General features: G+C 41.0%; 1 protein-coding gene across 2 annotated transcripts; it reads right to left on the minus strand.

Moving 5' to 3' along the window:
* Nucleotides 1–898: 898 nt before the first annotated feature.
* Nucleotides 899–24,896, minus strand: MAU2 (MAU2 sister chromatid cohesion factor). 2 transcript variants are annotated; one of them, XM_072155792.1, is made up of 20 exons: nucleotides 24,588–24,896; nucleotides 23,053–23,070; nucleotides 21,727–21,792; nucleotides 20,384–20,479; nucleotides 20,209–20,303; nucleotides 19,481–19,567; nucleotides 16,567–16,594; nucleotides 15,887–16,042; nucleotides 15,661–15,807; nucleotides 13,326–13,416; nucleotides 12,212–12,315; nucleotides 12,043–12,120; nucleotides 11,737–11,802; nucleotides 11,501–11,584; nucleotides 10,240–10,289; nucleotides 9,989–10,066; nucleotides 8,054–8,165; nucleotides 7,723–7,813; nucleotides 6,391–6,518; nucleotides 899–5,580 (listed from the first exon to the last, which is right to left on the minus strand). In XM_072155792.1, exons 1-20 carry the CDS (start codon nucleotides 24,837–24,839, stop codon nucleotides 5,506–5,508), a joined length of 1,902 nt encoding a protein of 633 aa, XP_072011893.1. In that variant the 5' UTR covers nucleotides 24,840–24,896; the 3' UTR covers nucleotides 899–5,505. The 2 variants fall into 2 exon arrangements, with proteins under 2 accessions (XP_072011893.1, XP_072011899.1); XM_072155798.1 differs by lacking the exon at nucleotides 19,481–19,567 and having other exon boundaries at nucleotides 24,588–24,895.
* Nucleotides 24,897–27,770: the final 2,874 nt, after the last annotated feature.

Genomic DNA, 27,770 nt, shown 5'->3' on the forward strand with positions numbered 1-27,770 from the left:
ACAAAAAAAGAATAGGTTGCTAATTTTTGCTTTCTTTGTTAATGTGTCACCTCTAAAAAGGGAGAATATTTAAGGAAGTCAACCAGCGCTTAAATGATCCTGCAAAAATTTTGTGGAAACTTCATAAACTTTCTTAATATAGAGGTCATGTAAAAAGGCAGGTTGCACACAAGCAGGTTTGTTCTGTCCAGATTCAGTCCAGTACACATTCTCTGTGTTGGAGGAGAGGCAAATTGTGATGGTGCGGGATGGCACTACACCAGTAGTTGTGGCCATTACACTTAGTGTGTTTGTATAAAGATGAAAACTGTGGAAAGGCATGCATGGAAAGCTTATTAAGTCCCTACACACCTAGTGGTGTTAAAGCTGGTAGACTCCCTCTTGATGGCACCTGTGATGCACAAAAACTTCCCATTATGAATGTACACTATAAACCAACAGCAAATCTCAAAGTCAGGCAATGCCCCCTTAGATAATTTCTTTCTGTACAGAAGAGTTGTGTGACATTAATAGGAAATGGTAAAAAAAAAAAAAAACTAACATCAAAGCCCCTTTCCATGGAAAGTTCTGATCTTCTTCCGGTCATAGAATGTATGGCTCCAGTATCAGATATGCCCTTAGTTTACTTCTACAAAATAAGGAATTTTTTAACACATTCTATTCTTATATTACAATGGGTAGCAGCTTAGGGGTAGTATTACTACACTTTTACTTTTCTGCTTAAAAATTCCCAATTTCTATCCAGAATCAGCCTTTCAATGGATTTAATTAAGAGGAGCACATGAAAGTGAACTAAGACTATGAAGATGTGAAATTTCACTTACAGTGGCAGGTCTGCACCAATTTTTGTAGCTGAACTACGCATTGCAAACAAATTCACTTACAGTGGCAGGTCTGCACCAATTATTGTAGCTGAACTACGCATTGCAAACAAATTCACTTACAGTGGCAGGTCTGCACCAATTATTGTAGCTGAAATACACATTGCACCCAAATTATTCTGCTCTATTCAATAAGGATTGGTTTACATATCAAAAATTTTGATCAGATTTAAATCTCTGCGAAGCTGCCAAAACCCTTTAGACTATTCTTTGTCATTGAACCATTGAGCGACTTATCACCAGAAAAACTAATCCTCATTTAGAAGTGCCCATAACTTTATATGGCCAACAGATTCCTCCTGCACTTCCTCCTTTTACTTTATTGTATACACATTAAATGGTTAGCCAATCATCTAGAGCAGTGGTGGCAAACCTATGGAACGGGTGCCAGAGGTGGCACTCAGTCCTCTCTATGGGCACCTAAGCCATCAATTTCACACGACAGGACTTCCTGCTGGCAACTCAAGATATGCTGCCCTCACCGTTTAAAGACACACATCCTTAACTGCTTGGATCTACAGAAAGTTAGAAAGGGTGTGGATTATCTTTGGATAACGTTTCTTCCTGTAGAGAGAGAGCCTGGAGAGAATCTACAACAATCCAAATTTGCCCTTCATCTTTTAATTGCATGGGTGTCTTCAAGAGGCCGGTACGATTGAAAGTTGTGACAGAGCAGGTAGCAATTACTAACTGCTTAAAATTACCATGTTGGCACTTTGAGATCAATAATTGGGTTTTGGTTGTAGCTTGGGCACTCAGTCTCTAAAAGGTTCACCATCACTGATCTAGTGTGTGTTTATGATCTTCTAAGTGTTAGGATGGAGAGTGCTTTCCATTTACATATTAGAGATATTAGGTTGGCTTCCACCCCATTCCTATTTAAACAAGAGGAGCCAAACCTACTACCTGTATGGGTGCGTTCACACATTCTCATCAAAACTATTAGTTGTGATATGGTTTTATTGTGCAGGTTTATGTTGCAGTTCTTGTCTTTTGAGGAGCCAGAAAGAATATTACAAAGTTCTGTGTCCTACCTGCTGCAATTCCATTTTCACCAAACACAAATGTAGGTGAAGTGAGTTAGGATCTCTTGTACAGACTAAACCTGAAGCATAGATAGCACTTATTTAAAAGTAATGACTTATAAAAATACATTTCCTATGAAAATTGGTTTATATACATTTGTCTACTTTATGTACATAGGCATAAAATGTGGCGGCCAGGGTTAAAACTTGTACAGTATTCTCTTGTGACCAACCTAATATCATGAGGTTATTATATCAGATGACAGAACATATCTACAAAATGTCCTGCCTTGCAGTGCATTCATCTGCTGACACACAGTACCATCAATGGCAATCAATATGCACGCTATATGTATGCACCCACACATCCAGGAAGGCTTCTGCCCCTAGCCCTAAGACCCTCCAGAAACATATACACTCCTTTATAAGCTCCTTTAGAACTACACTCTAAAAGCTGCAGAACTTACATAGAGAGCCACAAGAATAAATCAAACAGACCCAGCAAGATTCTCTGAAGTATAGGCCTTATTCATTGAGCAGAAAGACTCAGCCAGGAGTGGGCAGGTACAGCAGAGACTATATACACACACTATACAGTAACACTATCCTGGAAACTTGCACTACGTCCATGCGCTATAAATTAAGGTAATGCAAGATAAATTAATATACTGCAGTCACATGGGATTCAAAAAGGTTGTCTACAGTGGCTGTGCCTGGGAGGCAATGCCAATTCTGGGGCGTCACACATCAGTCAAAAGAATCTCACTTCACATGGGACTGTAGGTTCCACACATTTGTAATAAATAAATCTTATGTGTCTAACACAGCCGTTTTCCTATGGGCTTTGGATGCAATTACAATCTGGAGGTGCCTAAAGTTCTTTAAGGCACTTGACATATTTCAATAGTTTGTACATGCTTGGACAACAAAACTTCCCATGATGAAATCTATTTCTAGAATAGGAACTTTCCAAACACTATGCTTTTGTTTTACTCTGTATTCTTCTTTATTCATATCCAAAGCTCAGTTAGTAATCTCTTTCCCGCCAGCAGAGTAGTAAAGTTAAAGGGGTTGGTCACCAACACAAAAAAAAAAAAACCAACTTTACAGCATAAATACAAACCCTAAGTGTCACACAAATTGTAATTACCTGGTAAAGTTAGTCTACAGTCTACAGACCCTCTGGCAGCAGGACTCTGGATTCCTTAGAAGACCCATGTCCTGCAGGCTTCCAGTGGATGGAGGCGTAGAAGGGGCATTACTGTATGCATGCCATCTCCGCCACCACTCCCATATTAGGACATATGACATCTGCACGCTCCTCCAAGCACTGGAGATGGGAGTGATTATCCCAACATTTTTTGCACAGGCCCCTCAATCCACCAAAAGAATATAGGACATCACACAAAGTTCTGAGTCTTACTGCTAGTCAGAATGCTACAGACCAAGGAGAAACTTTATCAGGGCAAGTACAACATGGGTGACTATCAGAGTCTTGTAGTGGCCAACCCCTTTAAGGTATACTTGTTAGGAAACATGAAGGTCTTCATACACAAAGGTGAACAAGATTGCTGAGAAAGAAGGAGAGAAACTATTGAGACCCCCGTCCCCCAGTGCCGTTGGCCTCATTTAAAAACTGTCTAGATTGAAGCTGAGAAAACCACTGACCGCAGCAGACACATGCCCACAGACCCCAACACATTGTGCCAGCTGTCACATTATCAATCAGAAGTCACACTGGAAAGTTTTCAGGGGGTTTTCAGAAAAAGTCAGGGAAATCCGTTTAAGGAAACAACTCCAAATATGAATACAGGCAGATGTCAATCATTAATAGACAAGTAAAGCAAAACATTAGCAAAGTCCCTCAAAATGTATGTAGTGTTACTGGGGAATGTGGTGTAAAGTGAAGTCTAAAGGCATAAAAACATTGCTAGGGCAGATAACACAATAAGGTTGGTGGAAACAGTTACATGGTCAGTCTTGGGAAAGATCTGGCATTACTTTCATTTTTGTTGATCTGCCCCCATTACAGAAAACAACAATGGAAACTATAAGTTGCAAGCGGAGTCCATATATAATGGTGTGTGTGTCCATTGAGCTACAGATTCATTCCTGAATGCCACACACAGCTATACTAAAATTATGTATATTGAAAAGGTGTTCACCTTAAGGGTTAATCCAGTATTGTACATGGGTTCTATAGAGGAAAATAAGGGCACCACTCTAACCAGTGAAATACTATAGGACTTGTTGCAGCTTTCACCAAACTCTCAGCCAGTATCAATTTATTTTATCCCCAGTATAGGGCCTAACTTGCTGATTGGTGGGGGTCTCAGTGATGAGACCCTCACAAATCACAAGTCCAGTGTACCCCTGTCGCATATGCATGGGCTGCCATGTTTGTCTCCATGTACCTGACGGAAATTACCATGCTCAGCAATCTGTCAGCTCCATAAAGATGAACAATGCAGCCCGCACAGGCACGATCTGGGATCATCAGACTCCTGTTCTTGTGATCAGTGAGGGGCCCATCACAGAGACCTCCACCATTAAGAAACTTAAGCCCTATCCTGTGGATAGGGCCCAACTTGCTTTGAGGAGAAAACCCCTTTAGAATAGTAAGAAAATAAAAACATACTACCAACTGAGCTTATTATGCACAAGTCATCACTTGATATACGAGTATATTGAGAAGAGTACACATCTTATTCTAGGCAAACGAGGGATTGAAACTGTGCCGGGGGCAGAGAGCCTAGAAATCAAATACACTCATCTGGATAGCTACTAGTGTGTGGAGGACCGGGAGGATTCTACATGGCTTGGGTATGAATACTTTAGAATATTAGCATGAAAAATAAAATGCTTTAAAATACTTCTGTAGAATTAAAAAGACAACATGCCTACATCAGTTTCAGTTGCATCACATGACTTAATGGCTAATCCTCTGGCCACCTCCTTGCTGTAGTGAGGGGCTGTGTAATGCTTGGCTACAAAACTATATCAAATATCAAAACCATTCCCGAGAAAATATAATTTATCCAAAATGGGGAATGAAAGAGGGAACAAATTAATCTCCCCTACCCCAACAAAACCGTATTTTTGTGCACAGAAAAAGTTTTAAAACATTGATAAACTTAAGTATTATATATATATAATATTTATGGATATAAAATTTAAAAAATGCCCTTCTCTGTTAAATCTATTCAGTAGAGGGAAACAAAGCTGAAGGCAGTTATTAAATATAGCACAAAAATATTGTTCCAAGGTAATTTAACCCCTCATCGTGCTGTAGGGAAAGTCTGACCTTTTCCACGCACTGTACACATGGGGAGGGAGTAGATATTACAAGGGAGTGTCAACATTTTGCAGCAAGTAGATCGATTGGTCTCCAAATTTTGGAGTCACTGAGGACTTTGAATTCCCTCCATCCTTTAGCTTGTCCAGAACACAAAATCCCTCCGTCTCCATAGATGGCATTAACTGCATTGTGCATTTTCTTGCAGTTGAAGACCCTCCAAAGTTTTGGATGCAGAAAGTTTAATCCTCTACAGTGAGTGCTGGATCTATCCATGGTGTTCTTAAGAAGGGCTTTGTTTTCTTCACAAGAGGCTAGCCAGGCTGGTAGTAGGTCCATTCTGAGCCTGAAACTGTACAGGTGGTGACCCATCTGTCCACTGCAAAGTAAACAATTATTATTCCAAGTGAACTCTTTGTCTGAATTGTTATGAACAAAGTTATACCATTACCAATAACATCAATTTGGTGGTGGTCCAACAAGTGATAAAACAACTATGCACTTGGTGTTCCACCGGAACAGGCACCATTACCATGTTCTGGTACTGCACTATCCATTGAAGAAGCTTTTCAAAGTGTGGTAAAAATGGCTACCTCAATAAGGTTTTCTTTAGACTCTCGAAAAATGATCACTGCTTTACAGTGGTATGGAAAACCTTCATACCTTTTATATTTCTAAAAAACAATTGCATTACAAATGTAATACCCAAGAATTTATTCTTTATGAAGGTTAGTGGAGGCCAGTTCAAGATGCTGTAGTCATACAGACAATTAAATCTTTTTTTTTTTTTTTTTTGTAAGGCTACCTGCACACGAACATGTGCAGCCTCTGGAGATTGACCTATTTGTTGGCCTGATCCCACCACAGACTGCACATGTACCATACAGAAATCTGAAGCAAAGCCTACCCTTGTCTGCCTGCCAAACTGCAGCGCCAGCACTGTGTTAACGGTTACATTGGTAGTTCTTAGTTTACGCCTGGAAACATGAAGCCCTTGCATTATATTTCTGTATGATGCAGGGACTCCCATCCTGGGCAAGGTGTGCGGGCCAACGTATGCACTAAAGTTTGTTCTACAAGCTACCTGCATACAGCTTCAACCATGTAGTGTCATCAACAAATGGTTTATAATGAATTCAATGGGGGTGAAGCAGTTCTTGCTTGAATAGAGCACATGAAAAACACTAACCGTTGTGAGATTATGTTCCGGAAGACTGCAGGCTTCTATGTGGTCCTGTAGGAGCTGCTGGGAGAAGTTTTGATGCATCTGTGCAGCCTCGTGGGCATCAATTGTATTTCCACATGCTTTATTCAGGTCTATAAGATAAAAAAAAAGCATTCAACTTAAGGCATAAATAAGGATTTCACTTCTGTGTATAAAAGGATTTCACGGAAACTACCGTTACAGATATTAGGGGGGGGAGGGGTGTGTGTGTGTGTGTATATGTGTGTGGAACTAGCTAAGACACCAGAGGTACTGGATGGAGACAAGCAGTTGTACTTTTCACCTTAGGCAGCCCTGGCCACACCGCAGATATAAATGTTTACACACAATGCTTCGGTCACATAACCAAACAGCACATCTGCTGGGAGGGAGCCTCAGACACTGCTGGAGCTCAGATGTGTTAGGGGCTCACAGGTCTCATGTCAGCCTGGGTCACATAGTGGAGACACTGCTTCCTCTGCAGCCTCCTCTGTTTTACAGTACAGACACCTTTACTGACATTTGTGGGATTTGGCAACCATTTAGTAGATCTCCGTTTCCACCACAGGTGTGGTATAGTAACTATTAGTGGATTATATGTATTGTATTGCACGTGACTGTATGTTCAGTTTTTGTGTGTCGAGTGTATTGCATGTGTTTGTGTTCAGTACTAGGCCACATGCACATGAATATGTGTGCATTTTGCGGGCCACAAGCAACGGCTTTGTCCCAATGTTTGTGGCCCATCTTACATCTGTGGCGGCTGCTGAGTTTATAAGGAGGTTTTGCAGTATGTAATAAAGTTTATCAACATTGTAAGCAGCCCTGTTGGTAAACCAAATAGCCTAGAAACATCCCTGTCTGGTGTAATCACTGATGGTGCGATCTTGTACCATGAGAGGGGGCTGACAAATCAGTGCCCTGTCCCAGTGCTGTGCATGCCAATTCTGGTCAATCCAAAGATTAAATCAGGGTATATAACGGACATGTATGGCAGAAGCCATGTGCATGCTCTCTGCAGGTCTGTGTACAGATCACTGGTAATGGGCTGATATCATTACTGCTACATGTCATCTGTGTATAAAAACAGCAGTGAAATGCAGAACATGAAATGCTCCCTGCTACCTTCTTCCCCAGGTAAAAGTAATAAAACAAAAAAATGGAAAATCTATCTATCTGTGAGGCTACATAAATATCCATTTCTACTAAAAATATATCAGCCCCCCCCCCCATAAGCCTCTAATAATTGAGATTATCTGATCTGAAAAAATAAGTAGTAATATGTATCTGCAAGCCTTGGAGAGGGTATAACTTTACCTCGAAGCAGTGCTGATGACCAGAGCTGTACAGACATATCTGGGATTTTGCTAGCCAGTTGCATGGCTGGTACAACCATATTGTTGCTCTCCTGAGGATAAAAAAAAAAAAAAAAAAAAAAAAGTTATAGATAGCAGTTTATGTACTGACTGATACATTTTACAGATGTGTAATTTATTTAAAGTTACATTTTAAGAATGAATGGTTATGATATGAGAACTTGTGATACTCAGCACTGGAAAAGATGTTTCATTAGAAAAAATCAGTGCAATTAAAAAAATAAATAAATAAATACAAGGCGACATTGATGTTTTTGACACTACATTCTTACCCTGTGATTTCCTAATACATAGAAGATGTGCCCAAGAAGCACCAAAGAGCATGCCGTAAGTCGATTGAGATCCTCAGCGTTTGACATCTTTAAAGTCTCTCGCAAAAACCTCCTGAAATGTAAATAAATATGTTGGGTGAAATGCCCAGGAACAATTTTCCAGTACAACTGCTGTACCAGTTCATGTTGCTACGCAGACATCAGATGTTTTTCACAATCCAATGATCCAATCCTATTTGAGAAAAATGCAGTATGGACAACACTAATCCAGCTCACCCTCAAAGTCAATGGGTATATAGAAAATAAAAAGGCAACTTGATTGTCATTGGATTTTCATGCATATGTTTCAAGGAAATATCACAGAGCTGTGAAAATCTAACACTGCTAGGATGATACGACTACAAAAAATTGAATGCGCTGACCAAAAATTGTACTATTTGAAGCTATGCAGAAGGGCAACTGGCCTTAAAAGTTAATCTACCTTTTGTGGTAGATCCTTCCTCTTATGGTATATTAACTATTAAGGGAAACCTACCACCACGGTTCTACCTATAAAAGGTAGATCGGGTGGTAGGTGCATCTATTGGACATGAGGATAGACCTATTAAGGGCTAATCTTCACATCCCAGCAAATCTTTTGAAACTTTTATTCCCCTTATATGCAGATTTTGAGGCTACATGGCGCGGCTACTCCACCCCCCAGTAGCATTTTTGACCCTCCTACCAGAAATCTTCGGAGTGCAGCTATGAGGAGCTGTGTACCATCATCTGCAAAGCCTGCCATCTGCCATGCGCAGTAGCTAAGGCTTCGGAGCAGTGCCCTCGCAGCTGTGGGCCTACTGTTCTGCGCATGCGCAGAAGGCAGGCTTCACAGATGAGGGCGCGCAGCTCCTCATAGCTGTGCACCGAAAATATCTGGTAGGAGGATCAAAGAGGCTACTGGGGCGTGGAGTAACCGCGCCATGTAGCCTCAGCTAGTTACTCCTCGCCCAAGTAGCCTCTTTAGAAAATCTGCATATTAGGGAAATAAAAGTTTTAAAAAGATTGCAGGGACGTGAGGATTAGCCCTTAAAAGGATTATCCTCTCGTCCAACCCAGATGCACCTAGCACCCGATCTACCTATAGCAGTGATGGTGAACCTTTTAGAGACCGAGTGCCCAAACTGCAACTGAAATCCACTTAATTACCGTGAAGTGCCAACATGAAATTTTAAGCAGTAACTTATTGCTACCTGTTCTTTCACATCTTTCAATTGTATTGGCCGCCTGAGGCCACCAGTTAAAAGAAGGAGGGCAAATTCAGATCATTGTAGCTTATCTCCAGGGTCTCTCTGTAAAGGAACAATGGTCGGGTCCAGCATAATGACCTCCAAATAATGCAGTTCTGTCAAAACCTTCTCACTTTTCCCGCAGTTGCAAACAGCCACGAAGTGTCGAATAGAGAGAGCAACATCCCTTAATTTGCCTGTTACTGCAGGAAGATTCAGAGTTTGGTGAACTCTGTCCTGGGGTGAAGGCGTGAGTGCCCATAGAAAGAGCTCTGAGTGCCACCTCTGGCACCCGTGCCATAGGTTCGCCACCACTGACCTATAGTATATCTACGTAGATCTGTGGTGATAGGTTTCCTTTAAAGCTGCTGGCTAAATTCCATGAGAGTTAACAGGCCTCATAGTTAAATCATTACAAACATTAACTGATTCTTATCTATAAATGGTCTAGGAAGAGAAATCCAATTCATATACACAGCCAGAAGTGGGAAGAAAACGAGAGAAAACGCAGCACTCAGGAACATATTGCTTTAATAATGTTGATGACAAAGTTTACTTTACGCTTCAAGTATACAAACTGGTCTGTATATAACTTTCTATAAAGGGGACAATAAATCCATAATGAATACGAAACAATTGCAACCTAGCTGTAAAAAGAGACACTTACTTTGCTTCATTATATCTGCCTTGAAAGAAAGAAAAGAGTCCCCGAATATAGAAAGCAGCAGCACGGAGACAGTGTGAGCTACAAGAGAGGACAAATAGGTCAATGTTCTTACAAAATTCAACATTTCTTGTTTAATAATTTGTTGATGCACAAAAAGCACAAGCATACAAGATTCATAAAATACAGCAAAGACAATATGCACAATGTTGGTTGTAGGACAGAAGTGAACAAATAAACTGAATAGATCTTACCTCACTGGGAAATTATGATCTGGGTTAATTCTTTCCAATAAACTATAAAGCTGAATAATAAAATAATATTAACGTAAGCAAGTCTTAAATGGTATGCAATACTTCCTTTCTTGCAACTATATTAGATACCAATGCAAAATCTTGGCAAAATAAGCTACCAGAGCTGTGTGTAAACCTTATAAGTGATGCATGCATTTTAGTGGATAAAACACTACATTAATACTCTATTGGAAAATATAATATACATATACACACATACATATACACACACACACACACACACACACACACCATTATTACTTCAGGCTCTATAGGATGTAAGACAGATTCCTAATATGCAATTTTTCACACAAATTCACTGGTAACATTAGAATATGACACTACTATGTGAACAGAGTTATGCAAAGGCACAGAATATTTTGTTAATTTGTACAATACTATATTTCAAAGTTTCAAATTCAGCTCTCATACTTAAACTGGAGACCCAGCGTTATATGTGAATTCTGTCTGCAAGCATATACCGTATATACTCGAGTATAAGCCGAGACCCCTAATTTGACCACCAAAAACTGGGAAAACCTATTCACTTGAGTATAAGCCGAGGGTGGGAAATGCATTGGTCACAGACCCCCCCAGTATATAGCCAGCTCAGCCTGCCCCATGTAGTATACAGCCCAGCATTAAATTTTTTTTTTTTTAAAAAAAAAACCTTATATACACCCTAACCATAAAAACCATAGACACCCTCCGGTGGCCCCGATGTGCAGCACTGCTCCCCCCGATGTCCGTGCGGCTCGTCTTCAGGCTTCCGCACCGTCTTCTTTCTTCTGTAGGCCGCCGCCATTGATCTTCCCCGGCAGGCGCCTAGTATGACGCGCCGCTGCTGACGTCATACTAGGCGCCACCCCGGGGAAAAAACATGGCGGCGCACAGCAGAAGAAAGAAGACGGCGCGGAAGCCTGAAGACTAGTTACGTGGACATCGGGGGAGCAGCGTGGCACATCGGGGCCACGGGGAGGGTGAGTATATAAGTTTATTATTTTTTAAGTATTTTTTATTTTTATATTAACTCGTGTATAAGCCAAGGGGACGTTTTTAGCACATTTTTTGTGCTAAAAAACTCGGCTTATACACGAGTATATACGATATATATAAAATTATGGCCAGTAACACTGCTTAGCTCAAATACCTGGACGAGAACAAGGTCTAGTGTAGGGTAAAACGATGGGAAACGCATGTGTTTTTATAAAAGTGTTCTCACCTCTTGATGTCGGTTTCCTTCCCGAATATAAACACTTGCCAGGTTTGTCACTATAAAAGTCCATAACTCTTGGTGTGTAGTGAGCTGTGAACAAAAATGTTAACATAATTTTTCATTTTATATTTACAAAATATAAAATACATTTACAAAAGGTATAATACACAGAACTGGACAAAGATGGGCAGACATTGAAAAAAGATGCTGACATTGGCATGATGTAGAAAAGATCAACTCACCCTCAATGCTGTAGTGAACTGAGCCTCGGCGTTATCCATACAGTTCACAGAGATACAATATAAACCCTAAAACAAAAGCAGCAAGTAAGAAAGGAAACAAAAGATTTGTGTATACATACAAAATATATGTTCTCTATAGTTGCCAGACCTGGTTACTATAGATCAGCTCACATTACTGAAAGCAGAGTTGCAATTTCTTGGTTTGACCATAACAAAGTGTTGTATATGATATATATATTTAAGGTTTAGATTGGAGTATTACTAAAGTAGTGTCAAACCAATAGCATAATAGTGGCGGATACTTACAAGCAGGGTGTGAAGTTGTGCTGCATGATTAGAAAAAAGCCTGGGTGACTGCTGACATAACTGACATACTTGTGAGATCTAAAAAACAAAAAAAACAAAACAAAGCCATGGTTTTTAGCATCAATAATGTTAAAAAAAAATAATGAAGGTTTTTACCACAATCGTTTACCTCTTGTAAGGCTGTGGCTTTGTGGCCTGTGACGAGACGGCACATGATTATGTGCTCGAGCAGAATTACTTGGAAGGAGGACAAGATTGGGCTACTATCAAGCACTGCAATGAGAAAAGTTAGAATGGTGGTAACACAAAGAACCAGCCATTGGATTTACAAAGATGACTTTCAAGCACATTAAGTACTCCTATACACATGACAGACAGTCTGTATAATAATGAAACTCCTGGAGCTGGCTTTCTATTTGCTTCCTGGTTCTGGCTGCCTCGCCCCTTGCAGCCTGTGTGTGTATGAGATACTCCTATACACATGACAGAGCCTGTATAATAATTTGACGCTCCTGGTGCTGGCTGCCTTGCCCCCTGCAACCTGTGTGTGTATGAGATACCCCAATACAAATGGCTGCATCCTGGAGCAGTACTAACAGCTGACATGTTGTTACTCCTATACACTTGTGTAGCTGATGTCTGTGTCTCTCATGTGTATAGGAGAAAACACAGCATGTCGTGCTTGTGTAGCTGATATCTGTGTCTCGTACATGTGTATTGCACATAGCACAGCATGTCAGGTACTTGTGTAGATGATGCACGTGTCATGTGTATAGGAGAAAACACAGCATATCAGGTACTTGTGTAGCTGATGTCTGTGTCTCACACAAACACAGCAATGTTTTACTATACATTACACCATTACACACAGACATGAGCAGGGGGAGGAGAGGGGAGGAGTAACAGGTTTGACATCACTTTCTCCATGTGCCCAGCCTTATTTACATAAGAAAATATGATTTTAGAACAATTAGTGTGTTAATTAACTAGATAAAGGCTGGGATGGAATCCTTGTGATCAGCTCCAACAGGTAGAGGTCACAGAGACCTGGTGACAGGGACTACTGTTTGCAGCTTGTGAAAAGCACATATTCATATGCACATAGACTCTCGCTGTAAAGAGAAGCAAAAATTCCCTAGTTTCTGACTTGGTCAACACCTTTTTAAAATCTCAGCAGTTTCTATCAACTACAGGCATTTATAGGGGTCCAACAATGCAAAAAAAAAAAAAACAAAACATTAATTTGAATGGTTGATGAGATCACATGGACTCATTTAACCTACTTTTGAGCTTTTCCAGCTGCATTAGAGCCTTGTCTGTGTATTTCTGAGCCTTCTCAAGATATCCTGCCTGCATGGAGTGCATGACTGTTACCTGTTTAAGAAAGAAAAATGGAAGAGGAGTTATCAAATGGAATACGCAACATGATTTCTGGACACACAAAGCAAGCAATTCCAACAGGATCCTTCATAACCAGTTATATGTTTAACTAAGAAAGTATTCCTGACTGACCAATGCCCCAACAAGGGAATTGTAAATAGGGACGACTGGTTCTTTGCTCACAGATAAATGGACAAATTAAATAAATACTATAGTGCATAACTTCTACAAGAAAATTATATGGTTTTTATAATCTTTAACAAATCAAAATGTTGAAAAAATAAGGGTGGGATAAAATTTCAGACATATCCCGCTGTTAAAGAAACCTACCATTATGGATTTACCTAATAAGGTAGATGCGATGTTAGGTTGCTACTACCTACCTCATTCCTGTCCCTGTCTAGTTTTTAGAGTTGGCAGAAGCAGAGAAAAATCTTATATTTATGTAAGTAATTGGCAGAGGCTACCGGGAGCAAATGCTAATCCACACCCCAGTAGCATCTGCAGATCCCATCTACCAGCACTTCCTCGAGTTCCTTCCTTTTCCGATACCGGAAATCTGTGCATGCATTGCAGCTAGAGTGGGGAAGTAAAGGAAGGAGCCCAAGAATGCACTGGGAGAAGGGAAAGGTAGATAGCAGCAACCTACCATCACATTTACCTTAGTGGAAGATCCCCAATTGTAGGGTTCCTTTAAAATGATGCCAGAAGAACAGCGGGAAGCTATGGGTAGACCTGGAATGTTCCCTACTGAATAATGGTCATCTCCCAGATCTGTTCTGGCTCCCCCCTAAGAGTAATTGGGACTCATACAACATCTCACCACTAATGTCGCACATCTTGAAAGTCTGGGGCAAGTTCGCCATCAGGGTCAAACTTATTAATGTCCCCGGTCCTTTGTCCCCGGTCATGGGTCTTCCCGGAATGCCGGAAACATTAAATAGATGCCCTATGTTACTAAATGACAATGGCCGTCATAAGACTCTGGGGGAGATAATATCCACAACAGGGATACGTTCTCTAAACGACATCTTGGGGGATAGGAGACCTTACCCTGGGGTATGGCTACAGTATCTCCAACTTCGTAGTGCTATTCAAACTCTGACTTCCGGGGGAACCTTAACCTCCACACTTACGGCTTTTGAGTCCATCTGCAGTTCGGCCAAACTGACGCCTCATGGAGTGTCTCTAGCCTATGGGATGTTGTCGGGATGTGAGGGGGAGGACCTACCATTGCCATATATGAAGGCATGGGAAACGGAGTTGGGTAAAACCTTCACCAAAGAACAATGGGAAAAGTCCCTCCTTCTAACCCATAAGATGTCGGTGTCCAACAAAATCCAGGAGACTAATTTTAAAATCCTTACTAGGTAGTATAGAACCCCCACTCGCCTACATAGCATGTTCCCTTCAGTTTCTCCTATCTGCTGGCGTTGTCACAAGGACAGGGGCACCATGCTTCACGTGTGGTGGGACTGTGGAGTGGTGGCAGCAGTGTGGAACGCCATTTGGGATCTCTACAAGCAGCTATACGGCTCCACAGGGAGCATCTCTCCGGATATTGCTTTGTTGTCAATGCTCCCAGGGCGGCTTAGAGACATTAAAAAAGGCCTCCTACGTCACTGCATAGTGGCAATGAGACAGGTAATTCCTAGATTGTGGAAGTCCACTTCTCCACCTACCAGACTACTGTGGGTGGAGGAGATGGACAGACTGAGACGAATGGAGGAACTGAGAGCATTAGATAACAATCAATATGATGTTTTCCACAAAACCTGGTACAGATGGGACACGTTCAGGAACTCACCTGCTCTAACCTCTTGGATATAGATGTTGTAATCATGGGCACCGCTGGTCCAGCAACAGGGGGTACCCCCTAACCTTGATGTGTAGTGATTGATTCCTTGTCTCCCCCTTCCCCTCCCCCCCCCCCCTTCTTTCCCTACCCCCCTTATTTTTTCCACCTCTAGATGTTTAGTTATTGTTAGATTCATTTATATTTGCTTGTTTGAGCTTGAGTCCTACTTGATTATGATCCTTGTCATAGATAAACATGGGGCTGCGACCCGAACATGTGCCTGACTTGTAGGCTTCTCGCTCACTTGCAATAAAGTTTATTGAACCATAAAATGATGCCAGAACTCAAACATGAGCTCCCATCTTCTGTATACACATATCTACAGGACCAGAGCAACGCAGAATCACACATTACATATGATAGTGTTACCAGGTACCTACCAGGTAAACCAGAACACACATGTGCTCTTTTGGCAGCCAATGGAAGAGATCAGCAGGGTTACTGGGTAATATCTCATCATCATGAAGTGTTGAAATAGTCTGGATGCATTGCTGCAGTTGTTTGAGACATGGCTTCACACTTTTGACCTGCAACATAGCAGAACATATCTTAGTAGATATATAGGCGTGTTGAAATGTGTAATACGGTTGATGCTTTCAATCATACCTGTCCTGCATCCAAATAATGTGTTACTTGTAGAACCAGGAAGAAGACCCGCAGGGACTCTTTCTGAATGGGATTTCCCTGCCAATTCTCTACAATCTGTCCACACAAAGTCAACAGGGGGTGTACTTCTTGTAGCTTTCGCTCCATCAGTAAAAGCTTAGAAAGAAATTGAAGTGCTTAGGCCATTAGACAGGTACAGACTGCCTTACATATACATAAATAGCATGACAAAAGAAGTTATAATGCGAGACCCATATTACTCAGGTTACAATAAAAACTAGTCAGGACCCAATAATTTCCACCATTACTTCTAAGGTGTAAAAGAACAAAAGAACTGCCAAGCCGTTTTCTGTGCTCTAGTTATCTGTAACAGTGTAAATAAGCGTGTAGCAGTAATGTACCCATATACACCATATCATTTAAAACAAGTTACTGGTGTAAAATAAATCATGACCCCGCTGCAGCAGGTAGGGCCAGATCCTGATGCTACAAGATGTCAAGGAGAAACTGGTTGGCATTACTGCTTTTACAACCAATGTAATAAATCCCACAATAATTCAATAACGTGATATGCTACATGTATGTTATATACATGTATAGTATGCTTTATGAAACATAAGGCAAACAATATACATGTATGTAGAAATAAAATATTCTATGACTCTTCCATGCAAACTTACCATTCCTTTGCTCAGCAGGAACAATGCTCTGCATAGAAGGAAAAAAATATAATATGGTCATCACGTTTAAGGTGTTTTTTATACAACAATTAAATTCTATAATACTGCAAAGATATTTTACTGCATTGAAAAATCACCTTTTAGAGGGTCGACATCAGTTTGCCTTCCCTAAGTAAAGGATAATGCTACGGTATTCTGGGAAACCCTGCCTGGGAAACACTGGTTTTAGGGTTACATACACAAGCTTATTTTTATGTGTAACTGGCTAAAAAGGGGATTCTTCGGACCCCACAGAAGAATTCAAAATAAACATTTTCACATTTCTGTCATGTTTTGTCATTCATGGTAAAGGCAATGACTGGCTCTGAATGAGGTTGTCCCTCATGGCCCAACTGCACTGTACTAGTGGCAATGGCTGTGGATCTCAAATTAAATCTGTATAAACCAATTTCATAAATGATTGCAGCCACACTATGTCCTCAGGAGAACAAGCACATCAATACCCAACCTCTTTGCTGCACCAGAAATGCGAATATTAGAGGGGTTCTCCAGGATAAGAAAAACATGGAAGATTTCTTCTAAAAAACAAAACCCAACCCAGGGTGGGGTCTACTACTGCAATTTAATTTTATTCACTACAATGGATTGAAAATGCAATAGCACACAAAACCAAGTTGGACAACGGAAGTGTGGAGAAATTTCCAAAAGAAATTTTTTAATGTCTAGAAACTCCCTTTAAAAAGATACCAAGTAAGAGAATGACAAAACCAACACACTACAAAGGGGAAAAAATGTCTCAGACCCCATTCATACACTGCGATTGAAATGCAGTGTATGAACACAGCCGTATAATTGAACTCTTCAGAATAAGTTGTCGGGGTAATGCATTTGATCATATTCAACATTAATTCTTTTGCTTTTTGTGAGCAAAATGATATAAAATATATAATAATCCTTTTATCACCAATTGCTTGTGAACTTACTTCTGGCTAAACACCTTTATTATATAAGAAAACAAAAAACTGCTAAATGTTTCTATTAAAAGCCCTTATTGGGAATTAAGCCTCAAGAAAACCGCAGGTACAAGGTGCCCATGAACAACATTCATTACCCAATACTAGATCATTTAGGCCAATAAAAAAAAAGGTAAAAGACCAGTGAACGTACAGCAACTAAAACCGCATTTAACATGCAGAGTTTGAATTGTGTTTTGAAATGCAATTCAAAAGCTGCAGGGAGGAGCTTGCCCCAATCACATAAGTCGTTACACAGAAACACTAGTGCTTGGGAATGAGTAAAATGTGGTTTGCACGTAAATAATACAAAATACATAGGTCCCTATTCCTCAACACAAGTGTTTCAACGTAAACTCGTGTGCGATCCGGACAAGCTCCTCCTCACAGCTTTGGAATAACGTTTGAAAACACAACTGAAACGCAGCATCCTAAACATCAAGTATGATTGAAAAGAAAAAGGCACAATATAGGGTTCTACTGTAAACATATAGTATGATCAGGAAATTATGGTGTAACAAATGGCAGGCACAGTAATCTGCTTCTCAGAGACTAAAATAACAATCACAAGGGACCATCTCCTGATGCAACAATTCTCATGACTGATGAAAGGAGGCCCAGTTAAATTTAAAATACAGCAGTTATCAGACAGACTGGAATTACACATGCTGTTCTTAGTGTAATTTAGTTGCTATAAAGCTGGACGATCCATTCCAGCCAACTATAATACAAAGTAACCCGGCCATAGAATAGGAAATTAACAGTAGATCTGTGTCGGTGCAATACCTGGCAAACACGCCAATCAGAGCGAAAATAACACATCTGCATCCATGTGTACACTAAAACAAACCTACCCTATCTACAGGTCATCCCTTAACCAAGATGTCTAAAAACAAACATATCCGTGAAGAGCAGAGAAAGCAGATCTCCTCAGGCCAACATATGCACCTACATCCAAGCTTTGCATCCATCCCAGACTATAACCACTTACAACCAGCAATCAGAAAGTGTTTCATGTGATAAAAGGCTCCATCTACTCTCTCAATATAAAGATCTAAAGTCAGAGAGGTGCCATTAAAGCCACACAGGTAGTGGTATGGATAAAAAAAGATTTGCCCACAATAGGAGCAATGAATCTCTTGATTGATGACTGAATGGTGAGCCCAACACAACATGGCTCTCCCACTCCATCCTCAACATTAACCAACTGCACCTATGTAATCAGTGGGAAACCAGCAATACCCTCATGTCAGAGCACTAGAGGTGTCGTCTCTGCACTTTCCCCATTTAACATAATAATGGACAATATGAAAGAGAAGAACAATGTTACAAGGCAGGACAATGGAGAAATTTCCAAAAGAATAAGTGCAGAAGGTATACAGTGAAGGGAACTCCCACCTGATGCTGTCAAAAATCTTGGCAGTGCCAGGAGTAAAATGTTTAACCAATTTCAACTAGACCAGGAGACAGCAACAGTTTTGTGTGCAGCTCCAATATAGTAAAATCCGTCTCCATATGAAACTCAAAGTATTTCTATGATAGATAAGGTGTGCCAGACTAATGGATATGTTACAAAATTCACCCTACTTTGGCGTAACTCAGTGGGAGGTAGTTAACACAAGCTGACAGATTTACTGAAGCAGAGTGATAAAGTATCTGGTAGCACTGGAGATTGCCAAGGGAAAAGTTATGATCAGCTACAGAGTTTAGAGTACTCAAGAGATAATTTTACCAAGATCTGGAACTGTGGTATGCCCTGGGAGTACAAGGCAGATTTCCAGCCTAGCTACTAAAACCTAAAATGTTGTATTAAATAGTTTGATTTCCTGTAGTAATATATGAAGGGTCTAGTTTCTATGAATTATAAATATTTGCTCCCATCATAAGAAAAGCCCTCTTACTGTGCATGCCAAATGGGAGATGGACGTCGGTCCCCTGGAAGATGATCAGTGGGCGAGCTTTCTTGCCTGGGCTCCAGAGTTATCCCTCTGTGAAGCACAAAGGTTGTGACAGCTATATTTGACTCAGAGTTCATCAAACGCCTGTATGGATGTGTAGAATAGGTGCTAGAGGGGTAACCAAGCGAGTCCTAGATGTGGAATGCTGCATATGCTATAAAAGAGTGAGATCTGTTATGGGAAGTTTCAGATTTTTTTTCTGGACATTATTGACATGGAATTTAACCTTAAAACCTTGGAGGATGAGGTCTTGGAGTGTGCAGCTGTCCTGCTGGGGTTGGAAGGATGTTTTACAATGCCAAGAAATAGATTTCTTATCACTGGTTGCATCTCCCCCTCCCCCAACAGTAAAGGAGTATATTGTTACACTGTTTAATGTAGGTAGACACTCCAGGTCATCTGTCCGCAGCACCAAGACTGAATAAGTTGCAGGGAGGGATTTTGTACTCAGACATGTAGGATCTTCCAGTGTTGCAGTACAAATAAAACTGTATGCCAGGTCCCCACACTTACAGTGGCTAGACACAAGCCTGTTTGGGAACAGAGAAGGGATTGAAAGGGCACTACAAACTTGTCACTCTTGTTAGAACTGCATATACAAATATATATTATAAAAACTTGGGACACAAATAAAAACCTTGCTTGGCTTCAGTCATGCAACAGATTTTTACCTGGTATACTCGGAGCCCACCACACGCGCATACTCTGCTCCAACACCAAGCAGGTCACATGCCGACACCAGATCTTTCTCAAGTGTATGAAGTTGCTGAAATTAGTAATCACATGAATAAATAAGGGAATTCTTCACTACATGACTGCCCTCATTTATATATACATGTCACTTACCGCAAGCTGGAAGAGCAGCCTGCAGTGCCAATACGGAGTTTGTTGAGAGATCTGGATTGCTTTCCGTAGGAGAGGTTTTGCAGAATCCACAGAGTTCTGTAACAGAAGGTTTAGTCAAAAAGTCAAAAACACCTTTCTGGTGTTCATAATATATTAGTCACATGTATACAACACAGCAGAATTTTGTGTCCGAGTCACAATCGGATTTTCAAAATTATTTTCTGTAATGGGAAGAAGGATTATCAATAAAGCTTCATTATAGACACTTTACAGCTGATCTTTGCAGCCTGGGGGTAAAGTTAACCATCAAGAGAGTTGCACCAGAGGTCATAGGGGTCCATCTGTGAGTCGGGTGTCCTTAAGTAGGGGACTGCCTGTATAATGAAGAATAATACAATTTCCCAATACACTTTCTGCATATATTCCTCAGTTTCCTATAAGGAAAGCTTCTATGTTTATTTCCAATAGACAGAATCTGACCATGGTCCCACAGGTGCACAGCTCGTTAGTATTATAGAGAGTAATCAGAGCTGTGTGATATATAACGAGCCGTTCACTTGTGTGACCATGGTCAGATTTCTATCCACTGGGATCCTTCTATAACAGAACAGCAAGCAGAGATCTAGAAAACCGTGGGAAATGGATACAGAAAGTATACTGGAAACATGTATAACGTTTTATTATTCAAACAATATCAATTACTTGCTGAAATGGGAATACTATAACTTCGAGGAAATCTACCAACAAAAGCAAGCATGATAAACTAGGAACACTTACTCATAGTTCCAGGCACTGACTCTGGTACTCATATTTTTGTTATCCTTGACCTCCAGTAACAGTAGCTGCAGCATGTAAAGGCTCTGGCATTGCTCTCCAGAGCCCCAGAGGCTCACTAACATAATAGTAAAAGTTTATTTTAGAAGGAAGGAGGCAATGAATAACAAATAAGATTAGCATTCAAGATGCATGGGTCTATGAGTAAGTATCTATGAGTAAGTCTCATCATAGACATAAAATGAAGTCTACTGAAAAAGATCTAAACCTCTGTATCGGCTGCTTAGAACACCTTATCTGTACTCGAGCTTGGTGTTTGGTTAGACTTTATCATCAGGAAATACCATCTCGATTTTTGAGCCCATGGATTCGTGCACGAGCAGGTGTTATGTTTGTGGCTCAGTCTTTTTGCTGCTGCTGGCAAGGAAGCAAACTTTGCATGCCAGTGCACACAGCCTTAAATAATGGAGCGTGGATCCATTGTTTGCTACCTGAAAACAGCACAAGTTACTGTGCAGATAGCTGTCAAAATGATATTTTTCTTCTCATAATGAATGTTTGGTACTCACCTCCCTGCAGTAAAGCTCAGACAATAGGCTGGCAGCTTCAAACTTAACATCTTCAAACTGAGGAATCTGAGGGCAGTGCGTTAAGTCTAAAAGCTTCTTTCCTTTTGTGTTAACCAAAAAATATAAAAACATTTCAACAACAGCAGTTGGCATTCAGGAGTTGTGCGACACAGCATAATAATTCCTTTGCAGCTTGTGATTTTCTATAGATTGTCATTTATTCCAGAAGGCCAGTGTGTGGCCCTTCCTCTAAGACTAGAGCCCCTCCTAACTTTGCCTGTCAAAAACCCAAATTATTCAGTATGTTTTTTAAACAACTATTTAAAATAAACCTAGTAATTTTCTGATATTGTAAAAACCTTTTAAAAAAAACTCATCGACCTCAATGTGAAATCTCACCAATTCACCTATAAAATAAAAACTCCATAAAAAATGTTCTCTAAATATAAGCAGAGAAGAGTCAAAATGAGTCAAGTTTGGAGGCTGCAAGGGAGTACCTTCAGACCATATTGTCAGAGCTTTTTGTGTCATATTGAAGATAAGAATCTCATCTTTCAGTTTGCACCAGGATAATAGAGATAATTGGAAATGTGAGCTTCAGATAAAGATCCAGTTGTCTGTCAATATAACATGGGGGCTACTTAAAAGGAGACACTATATGCCCATTTTTCTATAGCCTACCACACACACCTATAATGTCCCCTTATCTTTGGCCTTTTCACTATGAGAAACCTAATTTTACCACACAAAAAAACTGGGAAAAGTTATTGACTTGAGTATAAGCCTAGGGAGGGAAATGCAGCCTCTACTCTAATAAAATGTCCACAGCAGAGCTTTCCTTCTTTTAGAGAAATGTCCAGTGCAGAGTCACCCCCCATTTAGAGAAATGTTCAAATCAGAGCTTCCCCCTCCCCATTAATGAAATGTCCACATTAGAGCCCCTTGAAAAAAAAAAAAAAAAACTGTATACTTCCGTCTCTTACTGGCCACGCACACACACAATATGATACCAAGTGTCGATGACACAGGCACTATGTGTGTACGAGGCAGGAAGAGAAGTTTAAGTACCTTTGGCCACGGACTAGGAGTTCCATGGCCTGCCGGTTGGGGACAGCTGATATAGAGGGCTCACGGGTTAAGTCCTTTCCAGACAGGGCAGGTGTAAGCAATTTATACAGCAGACACCATTAAGTTTTTGGTTTAAGTTTTCTGTTAAGTTTCGCAGATGAATCTGACTGCAGCACCACATATTGGGGCAGGTTTAGAGACAAGCATGAAGAAACCCAACATCCAAAACATTTAACCTCCAGCAAAGAAAAAGGATACTTGTTGTGAAATGAACCACTGAAAAACAAGAAGGACAAATGTTACATTAATAACCGTTCATAAATATAACAAAATCGTTCAATTAAAATTGATAAGTAAACAGGACACTTTAGAATACCACAAAAGTGAATGCATAAGTGTCAATTTCATGTAGACATATGCATTCCAAACACTGCCCTTTCTATCCACTGCCAGAAGCGAAGGCAGAGCTTTCGTGGTACAATGGGAGATTTATGAGCTCCAAAATCATCCAACAAGTAAAATTATTTGTTTATATATAAGAAATATTATATATTATTAAGAAATGTTCAGGTCTTCCATTTCCTTTTTTGCAGTGTCCTAGTTGTATTAAAGTTAAAGCATGTAAGAATTTACATTTTGAAGCAATATTGCCAATTCAACCTTAATCTAGGACTGGATGCAGGAAATTCTGTACACATCATTGTAAACATGTCTGCTTGTGGTAATTCAAATCTGGGCATTAAAAGCATTGTTTCATCTCAATAACTTGCCAATTGGCAGCAGTTTTCTCCTCATAAATAAAAACTATTAATCTGCTCTGGGTCTTGGTCATGGGACCTGGGTAGCCACAGCGTCGTGTGGGGAAGGGAAAAAAAAAAAAAAGGGGTAGTTATTAAGGCCCACCAAGAGTACAGCAAGTCCAATGACTGCCTACACTTCTGCCACAGACACACATCGGAAAAACCAACACACACTGCAATGCTGGGGACCAGGAGCCACAGTGTCTATGCTTTTTTGTTACCCCAACTACCAGGATCACTGCAGAATGTTAACAAGCAGGGATGTTCCTGGGATTACCATCAGACAAACTGGTCTACTTTTTCCAGTCTAATATGGCCGGTCTTGTCTTGGTTGGTTATGTCTGATCGTATTTGCACATGTTCCCCATGATCCGTAAAGTGCGGCAGAAAAATAAAGATTTATTATTGCTTTGGTGCAGAACTGTTTGCGCATGGCGAAATGATTACATAATGAAGTACGATGAGGTACCCCAACCAATGCTCCTTAATTTGAAATGCTGTTCTGTTTATTCATGTGTCAATAAAGCGGTTATGTAAAAAAAGTTTTCTTATTGCCTCATCCATCAGAGAGGGAGTTTGTAAGTAGAATGGAAGAGACTGGGATTGGAAAGGGGTTTAAAGCCCAGGTCAAAACTGCGCTTTCACCTCCGTAATTATTTTTCATCACTAACGCAATAACGACAAGTCCAATGAATCCATTGATTGTAATGGACTTTTAATGGTTCCGTTAAATACCTCTTCTAGTTTTAGTGACAGAAGATAATAATGGAGGTCCAGGCGCAGTGTCGCTGTACACTCTATAAAGAAATGGGAGCATCCAGTGTGATGGCCATGGCTGTATAACATGTAATTCCTGAGAGGCAAGAAATCTCATGTACAATGGTCTGCAGTGAGGAGGGATGAAGTGACCAGCAGGATTGTGTGTCAGCACGGCCTCCCCTGCAGCCCCTCTATCTCCCGGAGGGTAGTACTAACAAGCCGCCCCATCCTCACCGCTTTCTCCAGGTGCTGCCGTGCCAGCTCGCTGTTCTTCGTGTGATGATACAGGACGGAGCCCAGCTGCAGGTGAGTCCGGGCCTCGATGCGCTGCGGCGGCTTGAACTGGAAGACAGCCTGCAGGCAGTGCACACACAGGCGGATTTTTGGGGGACTAGAGGTGCGAAAGTGCTCGGCAAAGCCCAATAAGGCTAAGTACCAGGACTCCGAGGCCTCAGCCTGCGGAGCTACTACCGCCGCAGCCGCCATCACTGACACCAACAACAAGGCCCTGGCCACTCCCCCGGCACAAAACTCGCGAGAGCGCGGTGCCTTCTGGGAGCTGTAGTCCCGCCATTGTCTCGTCTCCTAGGGTCAGCTGCCTGGCGCACTCTAGTGACTTGGTGCTGCCCAGCAATAACCAGTCATATTGTCCTGTCCTATCTTTCCTAACTAAATTGGAAGACTTTCTACTATTAGAAGCATATCCCTCCTGCTACACGTCTCATTTTCGTTCCGCTTGTGTCCAATTCATTCCGAGAAACTGTCGCAAGTCATTATTTTTGCTTTAGATTCACACTTGTGTTAACCTGTGATCTTTTTCTATTAAGAAACTTTATTTAAAACTATATTGTGTCCTGGCCGTGTTTAAGAACCTATAGAATTATGTGTGAACATGTGCTAGTCATTCCTGTGTATGGGGCATAACCACAGCCAATGATTAGCTGCCATTTAGCTTCTAATCTGTGGTCTGCAGTGAGGATGGATAATGGGATTAGCGGGAGGGGGTGTCAGCACGACCTCCCCTGCAGCTCTTCTTCCCCCACTATTGTACACCAAGTCCACTCACACACTCTATACATTATGTAACCATACTAATATTTCAAAGTGTTCTGCTGTGAAGCATCTCTTGTCTCTGTTATTTCTTCTCCCGTTTGCTGCAGGGGAAATCTCTCCTAATACTGGTCCTGTATCTTAAGTGTATCTCTTCTTCTACTTTTCCTCCACCAACCACCCCTTTTAAATGTGCCCACTCTTTGTCCAATAAACTATAATCTGTTTGTGACCTCTTTCTTACTCCTTTCAACTTCTGGCTATCACCGAAACCTGGATCCAGCAGGATGATATTACCCACCTATCCTCCCTTCATGTGGCTGTAGTATACCGTCCTCTAATTCACCTTATCAGTTCCTTGACCACTTTGCCTCTTGGTTCCCTCACTTTCTATCCCAACCATTATCATGGGAGACTTTAACATGCTTATTAACACCCCATCTCCTCTCCTGCCTCTCAGCTCTTATAACTAACTACTTATCTACGTCTTTCACAACTCTCTGCTTATTCTTCCACTCATACTGAGGGTAACTTGGTCTTCTCCTGACTTTCTTTGATATCTTATTTTATTAATTCTTCTTTCCCACTTTTAGACCATAACATTCTTTCTTTTAAAGTTAATAATTCTTCTCTTAATCAGAATCCATCAAGCCACTATATATACTGGAACACCCATTGATAAGCACCCACTCAAAGAAGCACAAGAACGAAATTGTTAAAGGCTAACCCTAACAGTAGATATCACTTTGCTTAAAGATTGTGTCCAGACCCTGACATAGCAAACATCACAAGAAGAACTCAACTCACAGAAACCTTGCGGTCTTCACTGCCCCCTTCTCCTTCTTTCCCATACTGGCTACAAACAATTAGAACCATATTGTCAAAATTATATGGCACCACTCTCTATCTGAAATTTTCAACACAGACGCAGGCAATCTTGGTACAGGAACTAAACCTGTTTCCTTGGCAGTGCCCCAGGACTTCCATCACAGACCGCAAGGCCACCTACTTTAAAGACAAAATTTACTGTATCTGACAGGAAATGTCCTTATCCACAAGCTCAATGGATCCCATTCTCTCTTGTAACCCACCCTGTTTGCTCTCTGCCTTTGATCCAGTCACCGAGCAAGAAGTGTCCATGCTTCAGCCCTCTACAGTCCATCTTTCCAGCAGTCTCAAATTCTCACCTCACTAAAATTTTTAATCTCACTTCTGGTGTCTTTCCCTCCTCTACTGTTGTAGTCCCACGTGTTGTAACAAAAAAAACCCTTCCTGGACCCATCAAATTCAAATCAATCACCCTCATCCGCAAAGCTCTACACAATGCTGCACCTACTCTCAGTCTTTGGCCAAGTCCATGCTCTTCATACTTCAGTGATCTGAGATTTACAAACATCCCACTGACGTCTCCATGGCTTCTCATGAGCTGTACCTATTCTCTGGAATGCACTTCCTCAAACTATTAAGCTAATACCTAACTACCGAACTTTGTGCCCTAAAACCCATCTTATCAGTCATCTTCAACCAGGCTTATCACATTCCCTAATTGCATGAACTTTCCCTTTCTTTTCACTTAACCCCTTAAAGAGAACCCGTCATGCAAAATAACCCCCCTAAACTAAATATATTTTCATAAACTGCCATTAGAGAGCATTGCCTCTATCCCTTTATTGTCCCTCTACATGCCTGTAAACCTAAGCAATGAGGTCCTAAAGCTGTATGCAAATGACCTGTGAAATGTCCAATGAAGCATTAGCATATTCAAGCTGTCCACTTTATTCATGAGTGGGAGGCACAGCCACGCCCCCAGTGCATGACTGACAGCCTGTATAATGATGTGAGGCTGTATAATGATGTGCTTCCTGGTGCTGGTGGCCACGCCCCCTGCAGCCTGTGTGTGCATGTGTGTGTGTTTAGGAGAGATACAGCAGCTCCAGGAGGCAGCCATGTTATAGCAGAACATGTCAGGCACATGTGTAGCTGATGTCTGTGTCTCTGTGTATTAGGAGGATGCAGCATGTCAGCAGATGCAGCACACACACTAACTATACATTACACACAGACATGAGCAGGGGGAGGAGAGGGGTAACGGGTGACATCACTGCCTCTGACCATGTGACCAGCCTCATTTACTTGATAAAAAATATGTGATTTTACAATGAATAATGTATGAAATAACTAGATAAAGGCTGGGATGGGATCCTTGTGAGCTGCTCCAACAGGTAGTGGTGACAGGACAAGTGGCAGAGACCTGATGACAGGTGTCCTTTAAAGGAAACCTACCACTTTAAAATGACCCTTCTGACCCACAAATACCTTAAGCTAGCTCAGGATGAGCTGATGCCGAACCATATTTTCAATTAAACC

Source organism: Engystomops pustulosus, chromosome 1 (genome assembly GCF_040894005.1).
Source record: "Engystomops pustulosus chromosome 1, aEngPut4.maternal, whole genome shotgun sequence".
In the NCBI taxonomy this organism is placed as follows: domain Eukaryota; kingdom Metazoa; phylum Chordata; class Amphibia; order Anura; family Leptodactylidae; genus Engystomops; species Engystomops pustulosus.

What these genes read in the sequence shown, in the direction of transcription:
- MAU2 (XM_072155792.1), bottom strand. Translation starts at nt 24,839, where the DNA reads ATGGCGGCTGCGGCGGTAGTAGCTCCGCAGGCTGAGGCCTCGGAGTCC. An exon ending in ATTATTTGGATGCAGGACAG is followed by an intron (nt 15,808 to 15,886) that starts GTATGATTGAAA and finishes GCTATGTTGCAG; the next exon opens with GTCAAAAGTGTGAAGCCATG. An exon ending in AGTTCACTACAGCATTGAGG is followed by an intron (nt 11,585 to 11,736) that starts GTGAGTTGATCT and finishes TTTTGTTCACAG; the next exon opens with CTCACTACACACCAAGAGTT.